The 20,871-nt window shown below is 43.1% G+C and overlaps 1 protein-coding gene across 4 annotated transcripts in view; it reads left to right on the top strand.

The window, feature by feature from the left end:
- LOC128911843 (multiple epidermal growth factor-like domains protein 6) overlaps positions 1–19,608 on the top strand; it is a 211,047-nt gene extending 191,439 nt beyond the window's left edge. For 3 of the 4 annotated variants that reach the window (XM_054207328.1, XM_054207329.1, XM_054207327.1), the window contains 9 exons: positions 1,112–1,243; positions 5,944–6,072; positions 6,948–7,073; positions 7,759–7,887; positions 10,134–10,262; positions 10,541–10,669; positions 11,343–11,468; positions 13,934–14,062; positions 15,154–19,608. In XM_054207328.1, the coding sequence (XP_054063303.1) occupies positions 1,112–1,243; positions 5,944–6,072; positions 6,948–7,073; positions 7,759–7,887; positions 10,134–10,262; positions 10,541–10,669; positions 11,343–11,468; positions 13,934–14,062; positions 15,154–15,233 (1,109 nt within the window). In that variant the 3' untranslated portion in view covers positions 15,234–19,608. Of the gene's footprint in view, positions 1–1,111; positions 1,244–5,943; positions 6,073–6,947; positions 7,074–7,758; positions 7,888–10,133; positions 10,263–10,540; positions 10,670–11,342; positions 11,469–13,933; positions 14,063–15,153 lie in introns of those variants that run through there. The other variant, XR_008467197.1, reaches the window with a different exon arrangement.
- Positions 19,609–20,871: the final 1,263 nt, after the last annotated feature.

Below are 20,871 nucleotides of genomic sequence, written 5' to 3'. Positions count from 1 at the left end.
CCTGCCCAGGGCAGGGGGGTGGACCTAGATAATCTTTAAGCTCTTTTACAACTCTAACCATTCTATGATTAAACACCTGGTGATACAATGCTTGAAGAGGGAGAAGGCAACAACTGCGTGGCAGTGAACGTGGACAGGGGCTGTGTGTCCCTCACCCAAATGGTTTGGCTGGTTCTGACCTCAGTGCCTGCTGTGGTTTGGACTGGCGGGGTTTGTCCTCTCTAGGTTTGCACCCCTCAGTCTGGCAGGGAGCAGCCGGGGACCAAACCTGATCAAAATAGATTGAGGAAGTGCCAGCAGAGGCCGGCTCCTGCCCACGGCCATCACTGTGCCCTGGGTAAAGCAGCACCTCCGCTTTCTGTTGGCATTGTCCCCTGAGAGACCGTCTATTCCCGCTGTCAGAGCTTGTGGAAATGTCATTATCTGGTTTTTCTTCGGTGCTGAATTTGGCCATCTGGATCTGCCTTTGAAAGCAGGCTTGTTCTGTGACCCCGGCTGCATAATTTTGGCTTTATTCTTCCTTACAAGGTTTTGCCTGAGCGCCCCTTTAGCAAAAAGAAAAACAGCAACAACAAAGAATTAAAAGAATTGACATTGGTGTCTCATATCCTGCACTAAAGGACTCTAAATCCTGACCCACTACCAGGGCAACTTAATGGAAGTGAGATGTAAGAATTAGATGTGGAAAGTCCAAAACCTGTAGGCAATGTGGCTGTCAACAGACAAAATGAAACCTCTAAAGGTGTTGGTGCCACAGCAGCTTTGCAAGTTTAAACTCCCTGCAAAAGGTAGAATGTCTTTATCCACACGCCTGGTCCCTTGTGAATTATACTGTTATTTTAGTCAATTTTACCTGAAATTTCCCTATGATTTTTCCTAGTGACAAGAAAATTGTATCTGGCCCTTGACAGCTGGGCACAAATTGACTGAACGAAACAAAATGAAGCGGTGAAGTAACCCCCAAGTAAATGTAATAAATCCAAAGTCCCAGAGGAGAACGTCATTCTGTAGGCAGGGATTTTATTTAATAAATTTGAGCTCACTCTTTGTTTGAGTGTTATATTTACCAAGACAAATTTAATTTATTGGTTTACATTTCCTCTTCCCCAAGCTTGTCCACCGGGCACGTATGGTAAGAGCTGTAACCGAGTATGTCAGTGCTCTGCCGAGAATGAGGAATGTCACCCGGTGACCGGCGCCTGTGCCTGCCGCCCCGGGTACTACGGGACCCGCTGCACCCTCCGTGAGTATCTTTGTGGGCCACCCGCTTTCTGAGCGAGGACCGAGTTATGCAGAAGCATGTGCTGGCCCTTTGAGTCCACCTGTGTCAGTACTTTCAGTGTTGACTGAGATAAAGAAAGGGTTGGTTGGGTTCATTTACAATAATAAAAATATCTGTATTACTGCCAGGGTTTAATTTTAAAAAAATATTTTTTTTTCAATTAATAAAAAAAAAAAACCCAGACTAACTAACTAAATTCTTTCCAACTTCATGCCACGCTGAAGAATATCAATATCATTCTCTGTATTTACACCTCTCATCTTCAGCTGCACCTGGGTATTGTGTACTTCTCCCATTTCCAAATACCTAAGCCAAAATGCTTCCCGAAATCTCTGCGTGCTCAAGTAAGAACAAATGGTTATTAGAAAACAACAAGCTGCAATTGGCAATAAATCGAAGTGATTCATAAAGTCACTTAAGCTGTAGGGCCTTCTGAGGAACAATCAAATTAAACAAATTGTTACCCTGGATTGAAAAATAGTGACTAGAGTAGAGGACAAAATGCCAATTGGCTGAACACTCCATCATAAAAAATACTCCCAGACCCCCATGCCTCATGCCGGTATTTTAGGACATCTGTAAAGTTGTTCCTGGTGGAATGTGGCAACTGATAAGAAACATATACCAACATATCCAAAAAAGGAGACAGTTAATTACCTTTTTATTTACAACTTTAATTTTGTTTTTACTCCATGGCTTGTAATAGTCTCATTTAAAAAAAAAAAAAAGTGCTTTCATTTTGGCAAATGCTGATTTTCCTTTCCTAGGAATCGAGCGCAGCTCTGGTTTGCTTGCTTTTTTGGGTGACAATGTGGCTACAAATGCCAGCTCCGATGCGTGCAGCTCTAGTAAGGGTTAAACCTGTGCTTTATTCCTTGAGTAGAAATAGGAATCAGGCTCATTTTGGAGACGGGCATTTGTATTACCATCATGTCATCACAAGGTATTCTTTAAAATATAAATGCAAATGCAAGAATTGATTTTATTCTCCTTTGTACATCAGTTCTCACTGTAAGTGGGATCGAAATCCGGCCTTCAAAATCTAGGCTAGAGCCATCTGGATCCATTATACGTTACATTATAATAAATATTATAGTAGAGCAGTGGTGGAGATCAACTGTTTAACAGTATCATTTTAAAAGACTTAATCATGGTTAGCCTATTACTTTTATGTAGCGATCTTTCAGTAGTCGTTACCTGTGCATACAGTACTGAATCTCTGTACATTATAGTGAATGTCCTCGAGCTTGCTTAGATCCTTAAGATTTTACTTCAGCATTTAAAATTTAAAATGTTAATAATTGCACGGAAGCTCTGACATAAAAGAAATTACAAAATGAAATCTGCGTTTCGTTGCATTCAGAAGGGATTTTGCCATGGGCTGCTGCGTAGCTAGGATTAAACCTATAGCGTATGAGAGATGGGCCTTCATGGCGTTGTGTTCTCTTAGATTCCAAACGTACACAGTATCTTGCACAGCAAATTCTCAGTAAATACAGTTTTGTTAAATGTTTACTGGAGAGATAATGGAGTGGTGGATAAGCATTGTCTGATAATGTCTGATAACCGGGGATAGCTAACGTGACTTTGGTGGAAATAGTCCTTGTTCCCACCGTCCTCACTACAGAGAGAACTGGGGCTGCTCCAGGATGAAGAAGCTTTCGATATAATATTAAAAACAGCATAGGGAGCCGCTCCCAAAGTCGTGAAATGGGCTTCAGTCCAGTCAACATGTGGTTGGATGCTGCTGGAAACGGTTTCTGGCAACTATTGCTGTATTTATAGTACTGTGAAAAAAGGTTCAAGAAAGTATCTATAAAAGGTGTAGTTGGCTGGGAAGTCAAATTTCCAGGAGCCAAGAGCAACGAGGCTTTCATGTTCTCAAATTTTGGAGTGAAGAGCTGAAACAGTCTCTTGGCAGGATCCAGAGGAAGCAGGCAAACTAGCAATAAGGTTCCCATCAGTTGTCCATAACTCGGTGGACAGGCAGATCTACTTGAGTGAAGTTATGAATAAAAAGCAGTTAGCGGTGGCGTAATGGATAAAAAAACCCCATGCTACGTCTCTGTGACATTTACTGGGCTGGGTGAACCCTGAGCCAGAAAGACCTCACCAGCTTCACCTTCAACCTGTAGGTAACAGGATGCTTCAAAAGTGGGTTTTTTGACAATACAATTAATAATATTAATAAGAAAAGCCCTAGTGTATGCAGTTGGTATGAAAAGATTTAGGAGCTCTTGGTCATGGCAAAGGCACCCAAACCAGAAGGAAAAAATCAGGAAATGAGTTAGAAATCTGGCTGCTACTCCTGCCATTCTCAGAAAAACATAAGTCAGATGCACAGGAAACTGTTAAATTAGAAAATGTCTTTATGAGATAACCGGTGGTGAGAGGCTAGCCCTCATTATAAAGGCAGAATCTACTTAAATGGCAGGACACTGTAAATTGCCCTAGCGATCTGCGTAGAAGTTCTTCTGCAAAGTAGTAACAGATGAGACGGCCTTGTTAATAATCGCATGAACGTCACAGCTGATGTGTTTGCCCTGCTTGTGCTGCTCCCTGTTGAACTAAAATAAATAAAATGCTGCAAGGGTAAATAAATTGGTAAGGGCAGAATTACTGCATCCCTTTGAGTAACGCAGGAGCCCTTGCTAGTCTTGAGGAACAGCTCTGAAAGCTTTGCCAGGGAGAAGCAACGTGTTTGAGGGTGTGGGAAACAGAATTAAAAAAAGAGAAAAGCCAAATGATGACCAAAAGGAAAGGGAGGAGGAAAGGAGAAACTCACTTAGAGTCCAATTAAGTCATTGAATCTGGGTGTGTCCTTGACTTCACGTCTTGGTGGAAATGAAATAGATGTTGCAGCGCTCACTCCTTGGTGCCAGGGTTTGCATACGAAACAGATTTTCTGTACTGACAGATGGAAGCACTGATGACGAAGTATTCACTGAGAAGAAGCCATGGTTGAGAAGGGCTAGGGAGAGTATCTGCATGTTATAAAAGTGTGTATCTGTTTCGTCCTGATGATCTGCTATCCTGATTAGAGCAGAAGCCAATTTTCAGTTTTATTTTAAAAGGCAGCCCTTTAAAGCTTCACCGTAAGCTCTCACTCTCTATTGAACGGTTCAAAAAATACAGAGATTTCTCCAGCCACTCAGACCATGCCTTCAGAAAAGAGAGAAAATATGTGAAGTTATGTACGCACAGATTGCAAGAGATCTGTTGCTTGGAGACGTGCGCAAATATATATTCAACCAGATTTCCAAAGTAGCTGTAGGCTTTCCTTTTGCCAGGGGAAGAAAAGGAAGGAGCAAAGAAATGGCGTGTAGACGTAGTAGCACTAGTGTAACTGTTGAATGGAAAACTGGGAGAATAAGCCGCGTCTCCAGAGTTCAGTGGTGGCACGCTGGAGGCAACCCTGACAGATGGAGTCTTGTGCCTAGCAGCTCTGCTCAGCTCTTCTCAGTTACAGCCTCCATAGAATCATAGAATCCTCATGGTTGGAAAGGACCTTTGAGATCATCAAGTCCAACCATACACACACACAAAAAAAAAACCACAAACCAAACAAACAAAAAAACCCAACAACATACAATCTCTGCCCTTCAGAGCATGCCCTGACCACCACTCTAAAGAGGATCTTGAAGGCATGAGCTAAGCATGGCAGATGCATTCATGTCTTCCTGATCTTGTATTCAGTGCTCCTTCAACACTGGCTGTCCAAAAAGAAACCAGAAATGCTCGCTACCACCTGGAAAACCTCTTCATGGAGAGGTCATTGCCATGTAACGCTGACTCAGCAATCCATCCAGGTCTGACGTTTCTTCTGGTTATTACAAAACACAGCTGGTTTATTTTTTCCCTCAGAGAATTTTCTGGCTTTGCATTAAAAGCATCCCTCTCCTGTGTCTATGTTCTGAGAAGGTGCCTTCTGAAATTTCATGGTTTTGTCACATGCACATTTTCATAGTCTTCCATCCAGAGCCCACTAGATGTGCTAGAGCAACGCCAACTCCAGTTTGGAGTGAGAGTAGACCATAGAGGAAAGAAACTTTCTTCAACTTAACCTTTTTTAAAAGATGAGACCTGCCCCAGTATCTGTAACTGGTCAGCTAAAACGACCGCTAAAAGCGGCAGAGATGGCTTGTGGCTTCTCACCATCACAGGCAAACCGGGCTGTTGCTGTCCCAAGGAAAGAGGGACCAGGGCCCCATCGCTCCATCTCTGCCATAGGAGCGCAAGGGGGAACAGGTTGATTTGGAACAGAAATCCAAGAGGATGACCCCCGAAGAACTGGGCTTGTTTTGGTTGGTTGGTTTGGAACAGAAATCCAAGAGGATAACCCCTGAAGAACTGGGCTTGTTTTTCTTGCTGCCGTCATGTCTGAGGAGCAGGCAGCGCCAGGAGCAGTCGGACCAGGCTTGGTGGCAGCAGTCCAGCTCTCCAAGGGATTGACACTGCAAGTTAGCGCCGCCTTGCTGCCCTGAGCAGTGCATTGCAGGCAACCGCCTGCTTGTTGATGCCCACTCCTGGCCTGCTAAAAGTGAAGAGAATTAGAAAATTAAAATCTAAGTTTGGTTGAAAGCAACGAAGTGCTTATGACGTGAAATGCAGTGGCCCCGGTAGCAACATAGCCTGATTGCTATTTTGTTCTTTTAAAACAGGGTGTCCGAAAGGTACTTATGGTTCAAACTGCCAAACCCCCTGTAAATGCATGAACGGAGGCCATTGCGACCCTGCGTCGGGAACTTGTGATTGCGCACCTGGTTTCATTGGAGCCGACTGTAGTAAAAGTAAGCCAACATTCATGTTCTGCTTCTTTCATAAAACAGCAGAGAGAATAATCTGCGTAAAAGCTTGTCAGTCGAAAAACAGACAGATCCCAGCTACCTCCTCCTTGAATTGTAAATCAGGATTCCAGCTTTGTAAGAAATCTCTCGCAAAATATTTTCCCTCTCTTCTGCGTGCGTAGAAGCAAGGACACTCATCCCAGGATTACAACCCGCTTGCCCAAATTCATTTCTAGAGCCAGCTCAGCATGAATTGCTCAAGTTCCTTCTTCCTGTCCAAAATTTCTAGGTTGAGAAATTATCTCAATATTTTGCTTCACGCTATGGTGCCATTAGTTTCAATAAACGGGAAAAAGATCAAGTTTTGTCATGGCAAAACTGGTAAAGACTCCATGGCAACCCTACTCTCACTTCTGTGTTTGAGAGCTAAATTGTGTGGCTGAGTTTCTGTGTGATTTCCAAAGGTATGATCCCTGTGAAGTTCTCTTCAGCTTATTCGCAGAAAGGCAATGCTTTGAAGGTTAGTAGCCTGTAGCTTTGCTCTTCGGCGTAGGACAGCATCAATATTAAAGAAGGAAAGACGTCTTTAGCTGGAAGGATGAGCAGCTGATGTTTCAGTTGTACACTCACCTTTTGGGTAGGGAACCTGGTAAACGTTCCATGTGAAACCACAGATTATATTTTTAACCTCAAGTAAAGTTTCAGGGGAAGAGGCAGTTATGTCTTTGGATGGGGTTTGGTTTCATAGTTGTTGCTTTCAGGCACTTTAGCTGAAATAAGCCTGAAGCCAACTCTACCTATAAGATCCTACCTACGTTAAAAATGAAAACTGGCATTGGATGCCCAGGGTGTTTAACAAAAGGCCGTGTTTCCTTCAGCTTGCCCTGAAAACCGATACGGGAAGGACTGCACTCTGTTCTGTGCATGCGGTAAAGGTCAGTGTGACCCACGGACTGGCAAGTGTACCTGTCCTCCCGGCCAAATGGGGACCAGCTGTCAGCAAGGTAACAAAGCGGGACCCAAGGTCATCTCGTCAGTTGGGCACATACTTATAACAACCAGCAAATAAAACTCAGCGCCAAACATTGTTTATAGCTGTGTTTCCCAATGCCTTTGCTTGATAACATTGCAGTTTGCTGTGTGCTCGGCCTCTGTCCCTCTCCGCTCTGTCACCCTGCTTTGTCCTACCCCCGTCTCCTGCCCACATCTCACTGCTTTGCTCCACCACGCTTGGTACCCTTGCAGTGGTTTCTGCTCAAAGCTGAAGTGACCGGTTTCAGAGACTGCGGCCCGAACAGAACATAAAGATGGGGGATGTGTACCACACAACGGGAGCGGTGTGAGGGCCCTGTGGACGGATGGGACTAAATTTAGAAACAAATTGCTTGAGCTGAAAAAGTGAAGGGAGAGGGTTTGCTGAAGAGGAGGAGTTGTCAGATGGGACAGAGAGAGGAGAGCAGGATGAGCAAACGTGGAGTGCAGCCAAGCAAGGCGATATCTCGAGACTGGGAGCGTTCGGATGAAACTGCTAATAAACCCGTGGTAGTGTCCCACAGCCCTTGGGAGACACCGGGCACTTGGGATACTCTCTGGGGAGCATGTGTTTCTATTTATTCCCTGTCACCTTCATTCTTTTGGGGGATGTTAGTTTAATTTTATTTTTTTTCAAACTTTGTTAATTCTCTGTAGTGTGTCCCCAGGGACAATACGGCCCCAACTGCCAGCTGACGTGTGCCTGTCAGAACGATGGTATCTGTGACCACGTGGATGGCAACTGCACTTGCGGGCTCGGCTGGACAGGAAGATCGTGTGAGAAAGGTAATTTTCTGCTTTGGTGATAGCAGATGTGTACGTTCAATGCAGTATCTACAGACCCACAGAAGGAGACAGTTTTTGCTTAAGTAGACTGTCTCCCAGCTGCCTTCGTCTCTGTAGTTTCTCTCACACAGAACCGCCCCTAGTTAAATATTTAGGTCTCTCTTTTCAGAGGCAGTTTCCTTGTGGGTCCTGCTCTGTAACTCTCATAAATTCCATTGCGTGGACTCATTTCTTCTGCCCAGCTTTTGTGTTCTTTTCTTCATGGGAACATTGTTTTGTATCTTCTTTCATGTGCTCCTCCAAAGTCATCAGAAGCCAGCAGCTCCCTCCTCTCTTATGTTCTCTCTTGTTATTCCCTTTCCCTTTGACACTGGACTGTAGTTGAACTTCCCATGTATTGACTTCCCTGTTAGTACAGTTCTGACAACATCTGTCCAAAGCAACTGAGACTGTCTCGCTATCTCACCCTGATTTCCCCATGGCAGCTCTCCCATACACAAGACAAAGCACACTTAAACAGAACAAGCTCAGTTTTCACTCCAGAAACCCTCCTGCCAGCCCAGAGTGGAGCCTTTCCACGTCTTTCTGTCCATCTCCCAAAAGTCATTCTGCATTTCTGTGTTCCCATTTCTCTCTCCAGGTAAGAGATAGCTGTAAATTATGAATGTAAATGTTCAGGAAACCATGAGTTTACTGGTATGATGTCAAATAAATAGTTAGTTCTGAGTTCACATTCAAGACAATGTCATTGTTACATCGTATAACTGCCACAGTACAACCTTCCCAACACACTCTTGGTCCCTCATTTACAGCCTTTCTGTCCCTGGTATCTGTAGAATATCCACCTCAAACTCCATGCGTATCTTTGCCAAGAACTGGTCTTTGCAGGGGGGTGTCCCTGTATAAAAGCGTCACGTAGAAGTGGTACTTTCTAGCAGAATTCTATGCAATTGTTTCACTTTGCACCTGAGAAGACTCCGGGACCTGCTTCACGGATGCGTGCGTGCAGAAAAGGAAAGATGCTAACTGCATGGAGCCACTCCCAACGTGAACACCACTGTGGACAGGCACTAAAGTACACCCCCCCCCCCAAAAAAAAAAGTGCATTTTACCAGTAATTGGCTAACTTCACGTTGCATAGGCCGCCTGTATGCATCTCTGTTTGTCTGTTCTTGAAATCTCTGTGACCATCCATGGGTTGCAAAGCCCCAGTAGGGTCGTGGAGGTGTCACCACGTGCAGCGGTGGGTAGTGGGTGTATCTTATAGATGCGCTTAGATAAAACACCTCTGGTGTCAAGCTTGGGGGGCAGATATGCACACACCGCAGACAGGACTGTGTGTTATATCACTGGAAACAGCTTCACTGTTTATCTTTTGACAGGGATAGACAGGTTATTGGAAATTTGAGTCATGATTTCCACAGCAGTGTGGTTTTGAGCGTGTTTTGACTAGAAATCAAAGACAGCTAATCAGGCATCCTTTTTCTAGTGATTAGATATGATGCTCGCAAAAGATCTTGCCTGACATTTGCGGAGTTACGAATCTGATTATTTGGATGGCCTCTCTCATTTAAGTTGGTCTGCCCGGATTCAAATCAGCACAGCAGTGGGAAGTTAACTTATGCAGAAATGATGCCTAGGTTAATTATATTGGCATAGTCATCTTTACATGACTTGGCTTTCAGTAATTGGAGATGTCTTTAGTTCTGTAAAAGCAGATATCTCATTATACATGGAAAGTCTGTTGCTATGTGTGAAGAAGTGATCCTATGGGTTTTATTAGGAATTGGAATAGTGTGAACTCCAATGATAACACAGAGGAGGAAAAGCGATGTGTTTTCTTTCACACTTTCTAAGTGTCTAACAGAAAATATTGCTGTAGATAGAGAAGAAAAAAAAAAAAGAAGATACAAATGATACCATTTCCTATGTGGCTTTACGAGACATGGTATGAGTTCAACATTGACTATATGAAGAGACAAATTAAAAAAGGTAGACTATAAAAAGTACAATGGAACTGCTGTTTGAACATCTCTATATTATAAAAGACTTCTCATGGAAGTACGTAAATGCATCATAGTTGTGCAGAAACGCTGTGTCTTCATAACAAACGTTCTCCTTGGCTCTGCAAGTTATTGTATGGGCATCATATCTCAGCTATACCAGCTGTCACATAAGAGCTTTTCTGGGTAAGGGCGGTGATATTTTTTTGTTTGTCTGTTTTTCTGTCTGTGTCCTGCCAGCAGAATGTCTCCCAGGGAAGTACGGGTCTGGCTGTGGCCTGGACTGCTCGTGCCAGCACAACGGCACCTGCGACAGGTTCACGGGCTGCTGCCGGTGCCCCGAGGGTTACTACGGCCACTCCTGTGAGCACAGTAAGTAAGCACGGTGCCCTGGTTTCCAACAGCAATGGGGACGTGGGGCTTTGGGGTCACGTAAACACCTTGTCGGTTCGGTTTTGGGGTGTCCCAGATCTCCCAGCCGCCTCCAGATCTGAGTGGTACAAGTTTGAAAGCACATGGCATCATTAGAGTTAATGGTGAATACCACTTTTGTTGGCTCCCAGGGAACGTAGCTGAGAATGCATAGGATTTTAAAGGGATGTATGTTTTTTCCTCATAAACCTTCCTCACTAGATACTTTCATTTTTCAGAGTGTCCCCTTGGATTCTATGGGCTAAGCTGTCTTCATGCGTGTGCCTGTAAAAATGGAGCGAGCTGCGATGCGGTGACAGGAGAGTGCGTTTGTCCTTTGGGTTATCAAGGTGTCCACTGCGAGAAAGGTACTTGCACCCCTCTAACATACAAGAAAAAAAACAAAACTAACAAACAAAACCAAAATAAAACTCAAAAAGCGCCATGTCATTAGTCAAGTATTTGTTTGTTGAGAGCAGCTTCTTCCGTATTTTGAGCTTTTTGAATATCCTGAAACACTGGATTTAGGACTGTTTACCTGTTACATAGCTGGGCGTTCTCATTCGTTAAAATTAACTAATCTGGTTCTGATTAATAGGGTGAAAGTCCTGGTCTCTGTGATGTCTTGCAGCAATGAGTTCCACATGTCATTTATTAAAAATAAGTCCTTTTACTGATCCTAAATTTGCTTCTAAAACTCCCAATAAGATTATTAAATGGTTGCATGTCAGACCCGTTGAGTGTTACGGAATGGTCTTCTAGAGAGTTCTAATTAAAAATGAAAATAAGTGCTAGTTACATTTCTGGGACAGATTTACAGATACCTTTGATAGGTTAGATCAGACAAACTCAACATAAGGAGAGTTCATATAAATATTATGCCTATTCCACTATGTTCGATCCTTCATTAAACTTGGCATTTACACGAGCTTCAGTGGAGAGTTTATGAGCTTTCCTCTGAGACATCCTGGAAAAACTCCTGCGGTTTAATGTACGTCTTGCCATTCAAACGTGCATCTAAAAAAGCGCTCTTGCCGTCAGGCTGCGACAGGGGCTGGTTTGGAGAGAGGTGCCAGCGTCGGTGCGACTGCGGAGATGCTCCTTGTGATCCAGAGACTGGGAAGTGCCTTTGCCCACCCGGGAGGACTGGAGACAAGTGTAACATCGGTAAGGGTAATGTTTTCTAAGGGCTGGACTATGTATAGTTAAACCAATATGACCTGTTGGTCTAAGCGTAACTGTGAAAGGACATTTGCTGGTATTTAAGAACACATTGTTGGTAGCAAATTACTCTTCAGGTTATCAACAGCTTTATCAACAGGCTGTACCTCTTGATTTAGTCAATGTTTAAATTGATACACCCGTAGGAAGACTGTTTATGGGTCAGCTGTAAAATGTCGTTTGCCTTTAGCTTTGGAGAAAGTGCGCTAGTGAAGAGCACACCAAGAAGCCCACGGTTTTGCAGACGCAGTTGGGAAGACTCCAGAGGGTGCAAATGGGCGTGGAGGGATCCAATTGCAGTGTGTTTTTTCGCAGGGACATTTGTCATCCTTTTCAGACCAATGCGAACGTACGTCCAGCTATGGGTTTGCTTCCCCGGGAAGCAGGGAGGAATCCCTGCGGATGAGGGTAGCGGAGCTGCAGCAGCTCTGCCTGCCTTTGGGGTTCAGCAGTAGTCGGGGAACATTTAATCCACATAAAATTCCCTCATTTGCAGCACAGGCACTGTTGTTTTTGGAAATGGTTGGCCCACGACAGCAGAGTTGTCTTGTAACAAGGGTATAAAAATAGGTGAGAAAATTTTCCTGTAGGGAAAATCAGTCCCACCACTGTACCCCGATGAGATGGTTGCAGGGTTGAGAGGCAGCAAGGGCAGGCAAGATTCTTGAGCCAGACTCTGATCACAGTTACGATGGAGTAAATTTAGGGTAATCATTGGAGTAAAAGGAGTTGCAGTCGTTTAAGCAAGTGCAAGAAGAGATTTGTGACCCTAACGCTGTGGCAAACAAGATAAAAGGAGTGAAAGTCCGTGTGCTGAGATTGGAGGTTCACACCAGGAACGACAATCCTCCCGAGCCCCCGAATCACAGCGAGGGAATGTTATTTCTCCTTTTGTTCTAGGGATAGGGCAGGAAACAGCTTTAAACAGCCTGTTATTAATGTGAGGTAATTGCTGGGAGCTTAAGTGCTAGTGCAACCTGCAAAACAAAAATGGAAAATGATATTTTATTTTTTTTTTCCCCTCTCTGCACTGTCCTGTGGTCAGAAGCCGAAGCCACCCAGCCTGCAGGCGCTGGTCCGACAGGGGACATCAGCCGGCCCCGCAGCCAGCGCGGCGCTGGGCAGCCGGGGCCTTTCCAGCAAAATTTTAGGCAGAAGTGGAACGCAAGGGGGAAGCTCAGCACCGACAATGCGAACCCAGGTTTTGCTTCTTGCAAAACTCTAGGACTCATTTTTATTTTTCTTAAATCAGCTAGGGTAGCCCCCTTCCATGAAAAGCTGTTATGGGGTAGGTTTTATTTGCATTTTTATTTTCAATTAGGCTCAGTTCATCTGTGATATAACTGTGAGCAGCTGTGACTGTGCAGCGGCCATAAAGATAAAAGGCCTGATTTTAATTTGAACTCTGGTAAAGCACCCATTAAACAGGCAAAATGTTAATTAAAAAAAAAAAAAAAAAAGAGAGAGAGAATATAACAGACTTTTATGGGCGTTCTTTTTCTGTAGTAAATTAACATTGCAGACTTTCAAACAGATGTCTTAAATACACGTTGTTATTAACATGAAAATGTGGTATTACATAAATTAAAATCAGGTCCAGAGGTGTTCAGGGAGACCTTTTCTCATAACATTTCCTAATTGAAAAGGCCGAGCTCCGAGCGCACGGGGAGAGTTCTCCCACGTGTTGGGGCTGCAGCTGATGCGGGGCTCAGCAGCGCTTTTATTTACCTAATGGTGCCGGTGTGAGAAAGTGAGCGCCTCGATTATTTACAGTATTTTCTAGCGAGGCGAGGGAGAGAGGGCTATTGTTTACAGTGTACTTAGCGCCCTGCCTCGTGACCTGCTGCTCGCTTTTCCTTCATGCCATTGCTCTGACTGCGTTAAAAAAATGGCAATGAGAACTTCTCAGCCTAGGTATGAAACGTGTTTGTATTTGGGAGTGAGACGATTTCTGATTTTAATTTGCCAGGAGGCAGCAGAATTGTGCGGTCGGAGTAAGACATAAGGGGATATATAAAATGGTTTAATTTTCAATTTCTCATTCTCTGAGTGAAGGCTCTTTGCTGGCGCAGGCTGACAGCCAAGCCGTGCAGGGGAGAGGTGCAGGAGATAGCGTGGGTCCAGGATGCTGACAGTAACTTTCCTGAGCAGATACCAAGATCTTTTCTGTTGGGCTGTCGGCCCCTGTTTTTTAGACCAGTAATGATTTCCATTCTGGGAACTTCTTTAGGACAGCTGGGCTACAGTTTGGGCAGACCGTGTGGTAGATGAAACTTGAAAATTGCAAGACTTTCCAAAATGTCATGGTTTAATGTTAACAGAGGTGGGTGTCTAAGTAGCTTCCTGATCCCAGAGAACACGGGGACTACTAGGGAGCATTCACCCTCTTCCAAACACTTCTGTCCTTCCAGAATGCAGGTCCGACCGGTACGGCCCCGACTGCTCCCTGCGGTGCCAGTGTGCCAGCAAATCCCAGTGCAATCCGTACAACGGGAACTGTGTATGCCCAGCCACGTGGATGGGGCCAACCTGCAAAGAAGGTAACACAAGCTGGAGATGTGCAGCATTTCTTAGTAGAAGAAATCATGCGTTGGTGGTCAGTAGTCTGTTTGGACAGGAGTATCGACGCACCACGCAAACGTGGTGCTCAGCAGCGAGCACCGCAGTTGGTGTCGGGCTCTGTGAGGCAGAAGCCGTTCTGCATTTCCATCTCTGGTGAAAAACTCAGAGCCTGTGATGGCAGCAGCTTTGCTTGGAAGGGTTGTGTTGGTGTGTGCTGTCCTCCTAAGGGTCCAGACGCCTGAGGGTGCAAATGCCAGCAGACACTGCGAATGCCAGGAGTCGTTCCAGGTGGTTGGGAGGTCTTGGCCAAGCTGAACTGACTCAGTGCAGTGGTTTCCCATCAGAGCAGGCTGTGAAGTGGAGATCTTGCACAGCTTGCTCATGGATTCCCGAGGCTCCCTCCAGCACAGCTGTGCCGGAGGGCTGTACGCTCTTCTGTGCCTGCCAGTAGGAAATCTTGCCCTGAAATAGTTGATATCTGCAGCCTCTGTAAGATGAATAAGGAGGTTTGCTTGCTGTCCATGCTGTCGCCTTCGCATACTTTTTGTAGAGGTGGCAGGTTTTGAAGAGCATGGTGAGATGTGATAAGCCAGATAAGGCGATAAAACATTGGAAAATAGATCTGGATTGATTTGTGAGTGTGCTGAAGTGCTCATCACGCTATCGCAAAAGGGCTTGGGGTTTTTTTGTTTGTTTGTTTTAATTTAGATAATTTCTCTTCATGAGGTAGAGTACTGAGTGAAAATTTCCTTCCACTTGTTTTCTAATCACAACTGGCTTGATGGTGATACCATACAATGCTGCATTTAGTTTGGGAAACGCTTTGGGAACCTTCCATTTCACAGAATCACAGAATGATAGGAGTTGGTGAGGTGTTTTATTGTTTGAGAGGTGTTTTATTGTTTTGCCTGCTCTCTGCCTCTGTGAGGAGGTCAGTCTAACTCAGTCCTCTACCTTCTTTTGAGGAGTATCATTTATTGAGTTATTTAAGTGTAAAGTGTATAATCTATATAATATTTCAGTATTATGTTATATAGACCTGAAGCTGTGTTTCTGCTTAATTCTCTAGGTGGCCCTCCAAAGCTTCCTTTTTATGAAGAACAAACTCAAGAAAGAGGGAATATTTTTCCAAGAGCTCTACAACAGTAACATTTGGACTAATAAATGAACTGTTTTATATGCACAGACGGTATTTGAATTTGGATATGAAAACAGCTATTCAATTCAGCTTGAATTGTACTGAAGTATTCACACTTCTTACGGAAGACTACAGAGGCCGTTTAGTAGCTGGATCCTTTTAAGAAGCTGAATCTGTTTCATGTATTTATTTCTAGCCTCTTACCCCTCCATTAATCTGCTCTGGACGTTCTTTCTGATATATAATATAATTCATTGTGTGAAATCCTGGACGTGTTTTTAGTAAGACCAGTTCCAAAGCGTATCAGGATAAGCAGTATGTAACATATCAACTTGCAGCGAGCCACACCACGTAGAAGTGACTTTGTAAACCCGCATGACGACCAGCGTGAAGTTTAATGAGCGTTTCAAGGATTATGAAGCGAATGTGGATCCACTGCAAAGTCACATTGCACAGAAACAAGTGGGATTCACCAAATTAATTCCGCTTTGAGTAACATCATACGTTCTAGAAAAGCATCCAGTCTAATTTCAAACTTGCAACTGAGGAAGAGTCCAGCACAGTCCTCAATAAGTTGTTAATTAATTTAAGAATATGTACCGCGTTTCTAGTGTGGATTGACTGCTTGGAAGGTCTCCATCTGTATCTTGCTACGTCTGAGTGTCTTCCAAAGAGCAGGATATTGTCTGTCAGGCTCTTCTGGCTTTCTGCATTCTCCGGTCTTGTCAGTTGAGTTTCTCAGTGGTTTGTCAAGTCAAACTGTGCAGCAGCTCTCCTGAAACAGTACCTTCTAACGTGTAAAAGAGTTTTGTCTTGCATGGAGAAAGCAGATGTTAAGCAAGGATAGATGCTTAGAAATAATCTCTGTGTTCCTTATATGAGGGATTTCAATGTGCCTTTACTGCACGGTAGTTTGATTAAGTCAGCTTTAAAACATCCTGACGCCATTCAACAGCTGCTGTTGGGCACATAATAGAACAAAGACATTTTGGTGCTATTTTGCCTGTTTAGACAGGTTGTTCTTTAGTATAGAACCAAGTAATTATAAAGAAATACTGGTCTCTATTTTAGTATTCTGAATTAACCAGACTAAAAGATTTTCAAGAGTGCCTCTTTATACCTCTTTTTAGGTTAGGAGTTACAAAACCTTTGTAGTAACCTCTTGAATCTGACTGTATCAAAAGTGCACTTATTAAAGGGCATCAGGACCGTGGGCTCAGTAGCCATGGTCGTACAGGCAGTTCTAGGTCTTGTGTTCACACTACCATTGTGTTCACACGCCATAAGGAATTGCAGCTCTGCAAGGGAAGATTTTTGTCTTAGAAGAGACAAAGTGGCAATAGTTGGTGCTAATACTTGTCATTTATAAAGATGCTGGTGGTTGTTGCGGTTGGCTAGTGAGTAGGTGAAGTAACAGTTTTGCTCCATGGTTCCACGGTTCACCTCAGGTCTTCAACATATCTGGAGTCATTAAGTGTCCAGCACAAAGCAAGTGGCACTTCCTCACCTGGGAGTTTAATTCAAACTGTGATCTATTTGAAACAATACTGGTTTAGTAGGTGTTCTTCAAGCTTCATGGGAGTCTTATTGTTTTTCATCGCTTCGCAGGTATTGAAAGTCATTCTAAACACGGTAAAGATACTTGTGAATGTGTCAAAATTAATTAAGCGACTGTGCTTTCAGCCAGAAAATCACAGGGGCTGGTGCTGATCCTTTGTCATTTCTTCTGTAGAGCTCTATGAATGTCACTGTAAAGTTTACTCAATGGAAATGTGACAAAAATTGTCCCAAAACTAGTCAGAAGTGTGTGACTCTCAGCAGGGCTTTACTGTGAGCTCTGACGTTTTAAATGTTCTTTTGGAGATGTGATGGCCTGGGTCTGATCCTACAATTATGTGAATTTGGGGCAAATTCACTGAACTGGAACTGATAAGGTAAATCTCATGTGAGACAATTAAATATAATCTTAGCAACTGCTGGAGAAGAATGGTCCAAGTTAAGCAATTGACGTATTTTGATCTTAACTATGCATTTGCCGCAGAGCCAAACTACAATGCAAGTGGTGCATTATATTCAAGATTTTTTGTAGAATCATAGAGTAAGTTAAGCTGTAAGAGACCTCTAGAGGTCCAGGCTTCTCTTCAAAGCCTGGTCAACTTCAAAGTTAAATGGGGTTGCTTGGAGATTCATCCAGTTGAGTTGTGACTATCTCCAAGGATAGCTTTGAGCCCCTGTCCCAGTGAAAATGTCATGCTCCCAATTTTTTTTTTTCCAAGTTTCTAATCAGAATTTCCTACGTTTCAGCTTTGGCCTGATGCTTCTCATCCTTTCAGTGGGCATCTCTGAGAAGCGTTTGGCTTCATCTCATCTACAGCCCCCATGGGGTAGCTGAAGACAGCAGTAATACCTCCCGTTGGTCTTCCTTTCCGCAGACGGAGCAAACCCGCTCCCTCAGACCCCACTGTATCAGCCCCAGTTTACCTCGGTGACCCCCCACTGACCCCATTCCCGTACATCGGACATTTCAGGTTAGGGAAAGATGCCCGGTGACTGGTGTGGTTACCCAACCACTAATGCATAAACCCCAGGAGCTTGCATTTTGCTGTTTCCCAGCAGTTTATAAAATGTACTGTTTTTTTTCTTTTCCATATATACTGATCTGTGGTTAGAGCAGCTAATCGAAGGGGAAGCCTTTCTCAAGCCGTATTATTTACACCTGTGTATACTTGTTTACATTTTCCACAGTACCTTGGTAATAGAATTGTAAATATGTAGTATAAAGGAAATAAAGGATTTTTGTATTAACTATTTTTTTAAAGAATGTCACAATTTTAGGTACATGATGAAACACATATTTTAAGTGACTGATACTGAGCCCGTGCCAATGAATTAGAGGCCCAAGTAGATCTGCCTGGGAAATAGTTCAGCAGACTTTTTTTTTTTAAATCAGAAAATGCCAATTCATACAAAACCATTTACATGCCATAGTCTTTCTTATTCATTCCTCCTTCAAAATTCTTCTTAGCTTCTTTATGTTATTGCCTTGGGGAAAGAAGTTCTCTTCCGTGCCGTTAAACAGATCATTCTGATTGGGGGTTCAATATGACTTTTTGTTCCAAAACAAAGTACAATCGTATAAAGGTAAGAATCAAAATTAAATATTTCAAAAGTATTAAAAGTTGAATTTTGATTGGGGTAGTTTTGAATTTCTTTTCTTGGCTCTCTATTTGTGAACGTTTTCACTTTTTTCCCAAGGCAGGGAAAATGTTTACGGGATGTTGTTTTCTAGAAGAGCCAAAACTTTACCTCATTAGCTATTAATTAAGGAAGTTTACTTGCTTGTGATGTCATTAATAGTTTTTGATTCTGCTCCTTACTGCAGATTAACAAATTTACCTAATTCTGTGCCTACAAAATAGACTTTATTAGACAGCATGGACTTTTTAAATGGAAAAACTACTAAATCAGGTTTTCCGTAGATTAATTTTGTGGCAAGTGAGTGTAACTGCTACTAAAATAATATTACTCTGCTTATTTGCTTCATCAGATTCCAGTGAATCTGTCTGTCAGGCCGATACTGTCCTGAACATAGCGCTGGAGCTTGTTGAAAATGAAAGTGAAAACTTCAGTGCAAATGTTTTTTATGTTTAAATTTATGTCCATCTTCCACTTGGTAAATGCCTTTCTTGGCTCTCCATTTCCCAGAAGGCTGAAGTTAATTATGCTTCCTTGAAAGGAGCGCTCTGTGTATTCCACTGTAACGCACTCGCATGCACAGATAAAACTCCTTTCAAAAAGGCATTTAAATCATTTCGACCGTGCAGTTTCTGTGCCAAATCCCACTCTCTTACCTTGTTGTGTATCCCAGATAACGTCAGTCTGAGAAGAGCGGGAATGAGTTTTGTGTAACTCAGTGGGTCCAGCAGAATCTTACTCAATGCGAATTCATGAAACCAGAACATGTTTTAAGTTAGAGTTGAGTATTTATAACACTATTTCCTCATAGGAAAACAATCAGAATTTAAAAAATTCCCCGCTTCCCCTGCCAAAAATTATTATTCTACTTTTATCCTTTTTGTGTTGAAGAGCCATAGCTGTTAAAGTTTGCCCGGATTTCTTGCCAACTGTATTATTTTGATTGGCCGCAGCTTTCTGTTTGTGTAAGGAATAACCATCATAGTATCAGGAGTTGCCAACGGGACAAACATGGAAATGATACCTTTATGCCCTTCCCAGGAGAGCCAAGGACACCTTTTGGAGCCATCGTGGCTTCACACTTGTTGATCTAACAGTGACAAATAACAACGTTTCTTTTAGAGTTTAGCTTTTTATCAGCTAGGAAAAGCTTAGGAAGGGTCCTTGGGTGAACTGGTGGACCAAGAAACCTCCATCCTCTCATCCCCACCTTAACGTTTTTAATAGTTAGGCCAGAAACCTTCTCAGACCCTGGTTCTTGAAGGACTTTTCCTGCACGATGACCTGTGGCTGACTGCAGCGGCTCCATGCGCGAGCTGCCACTGTGCCCAGTAATGCTTTTGCAGGGCCAAAACTTCAAATTCTAACCGCGTGTAAAGCAATTGCCAGCGGTAAACACCGAGTCTCAGACTTTTAGAACATAAATTGTTTATTCTGTTCTTTTTGTTGCTTTTAATAAGCACTTGCGTAGCAATATTATGTCTTTGTGAATTTGTAACCCCTCTTCAAAGAATATGTGGGATGTATCTCAAACTGTCCTGTACTTTCTGTAGTACATGTATCATAGTGAAAGCTGATTGTTTTTTGGTTTTTTTATATCCATGTCATTAAAACTTTTTCTTGTTTTCTCCTTATTGATAGTCTTGAAGCAGTAGGCTTACGTTGTGGATGAAACTTTACTCTGTTAAACTAATTCACATTCCGAACAACCACACTGAAATCACACCTGCTTTTAGTAGTTTGTGTAGAATAAATAATGGCCCTACAGAAATGGGTTTATACATGAGCCCTGACCAGAGCAACTTGTCCAGTGACCGAGCCTGATAAATAGAGGTTTCTGGCACTCAGACTCCAGAGTATTAGAAATATTCAAAACACAGCATAAATCTTGCTGGAAGAGGATGGTTACGAAGTGTAACATTTCTGGAAGACTTGGGCACGAAGCATTTGGAAGGCATTTGAAACCGCACACCTGCGGGCTTCCATCAGCCTTCTTGGACACTTCCCAGAGCCTAATACTCGCCGAACAAATAGCCCGGTTCACCTTAGGGGTATTGTCTTCTCGCATTGGCAGGAGCTAAAGGAACACATGTGCCAGTTTAATGCCAAATAATGCAGTAAGTGTGTGCTGCTTAATTGGAAGTAGCATGCTAAATTGAATTGAGAATGTGTAACAAAGGGGGACAGTATATCAAGCTGTCAGAGAAAAAGCAGACAGATATAGTTAGCTTCTGGGAGAGCAGCTCTACAGGCTTGGACTTATTTTTAAATGTTAGAGCAAACCCTTTTAAGTTGAGCTCTGTAGTACTGCAGGACTTTGTCATATGTCATTTACTTCATCGTCCATACAGTTTTCAACGAGGAGCAGAATAATTAAGTTCATTTGATTTGTCGTCTTTTTAACATCCGTTATAAAGATAGCTCTATAAGCACGGCAACTCATTCAGTAATTTA

The sequence above is a fragment of the Rissa tridactyla genome, chromosome 6 (genome assembly GCF_028500815.1).
Source record: "Rissa tridactyla isolate bRisTri1 chromosome 6, bRisTri1.patW.cur.20221130, whole genome shotgun sequence".
In the NCBI taxonomy this organism is placed as follows: domain Eukaryota; kingdom Metazoa; phylum Chordata; class Aves; order Charadriiformes; family Laridae; genus Rissa; species Rissa tridactyla.
Note: the sequence above shows the minus strand (reverse complement) of the source record. Positions and strands in the feature narration are given on the sequence as shown.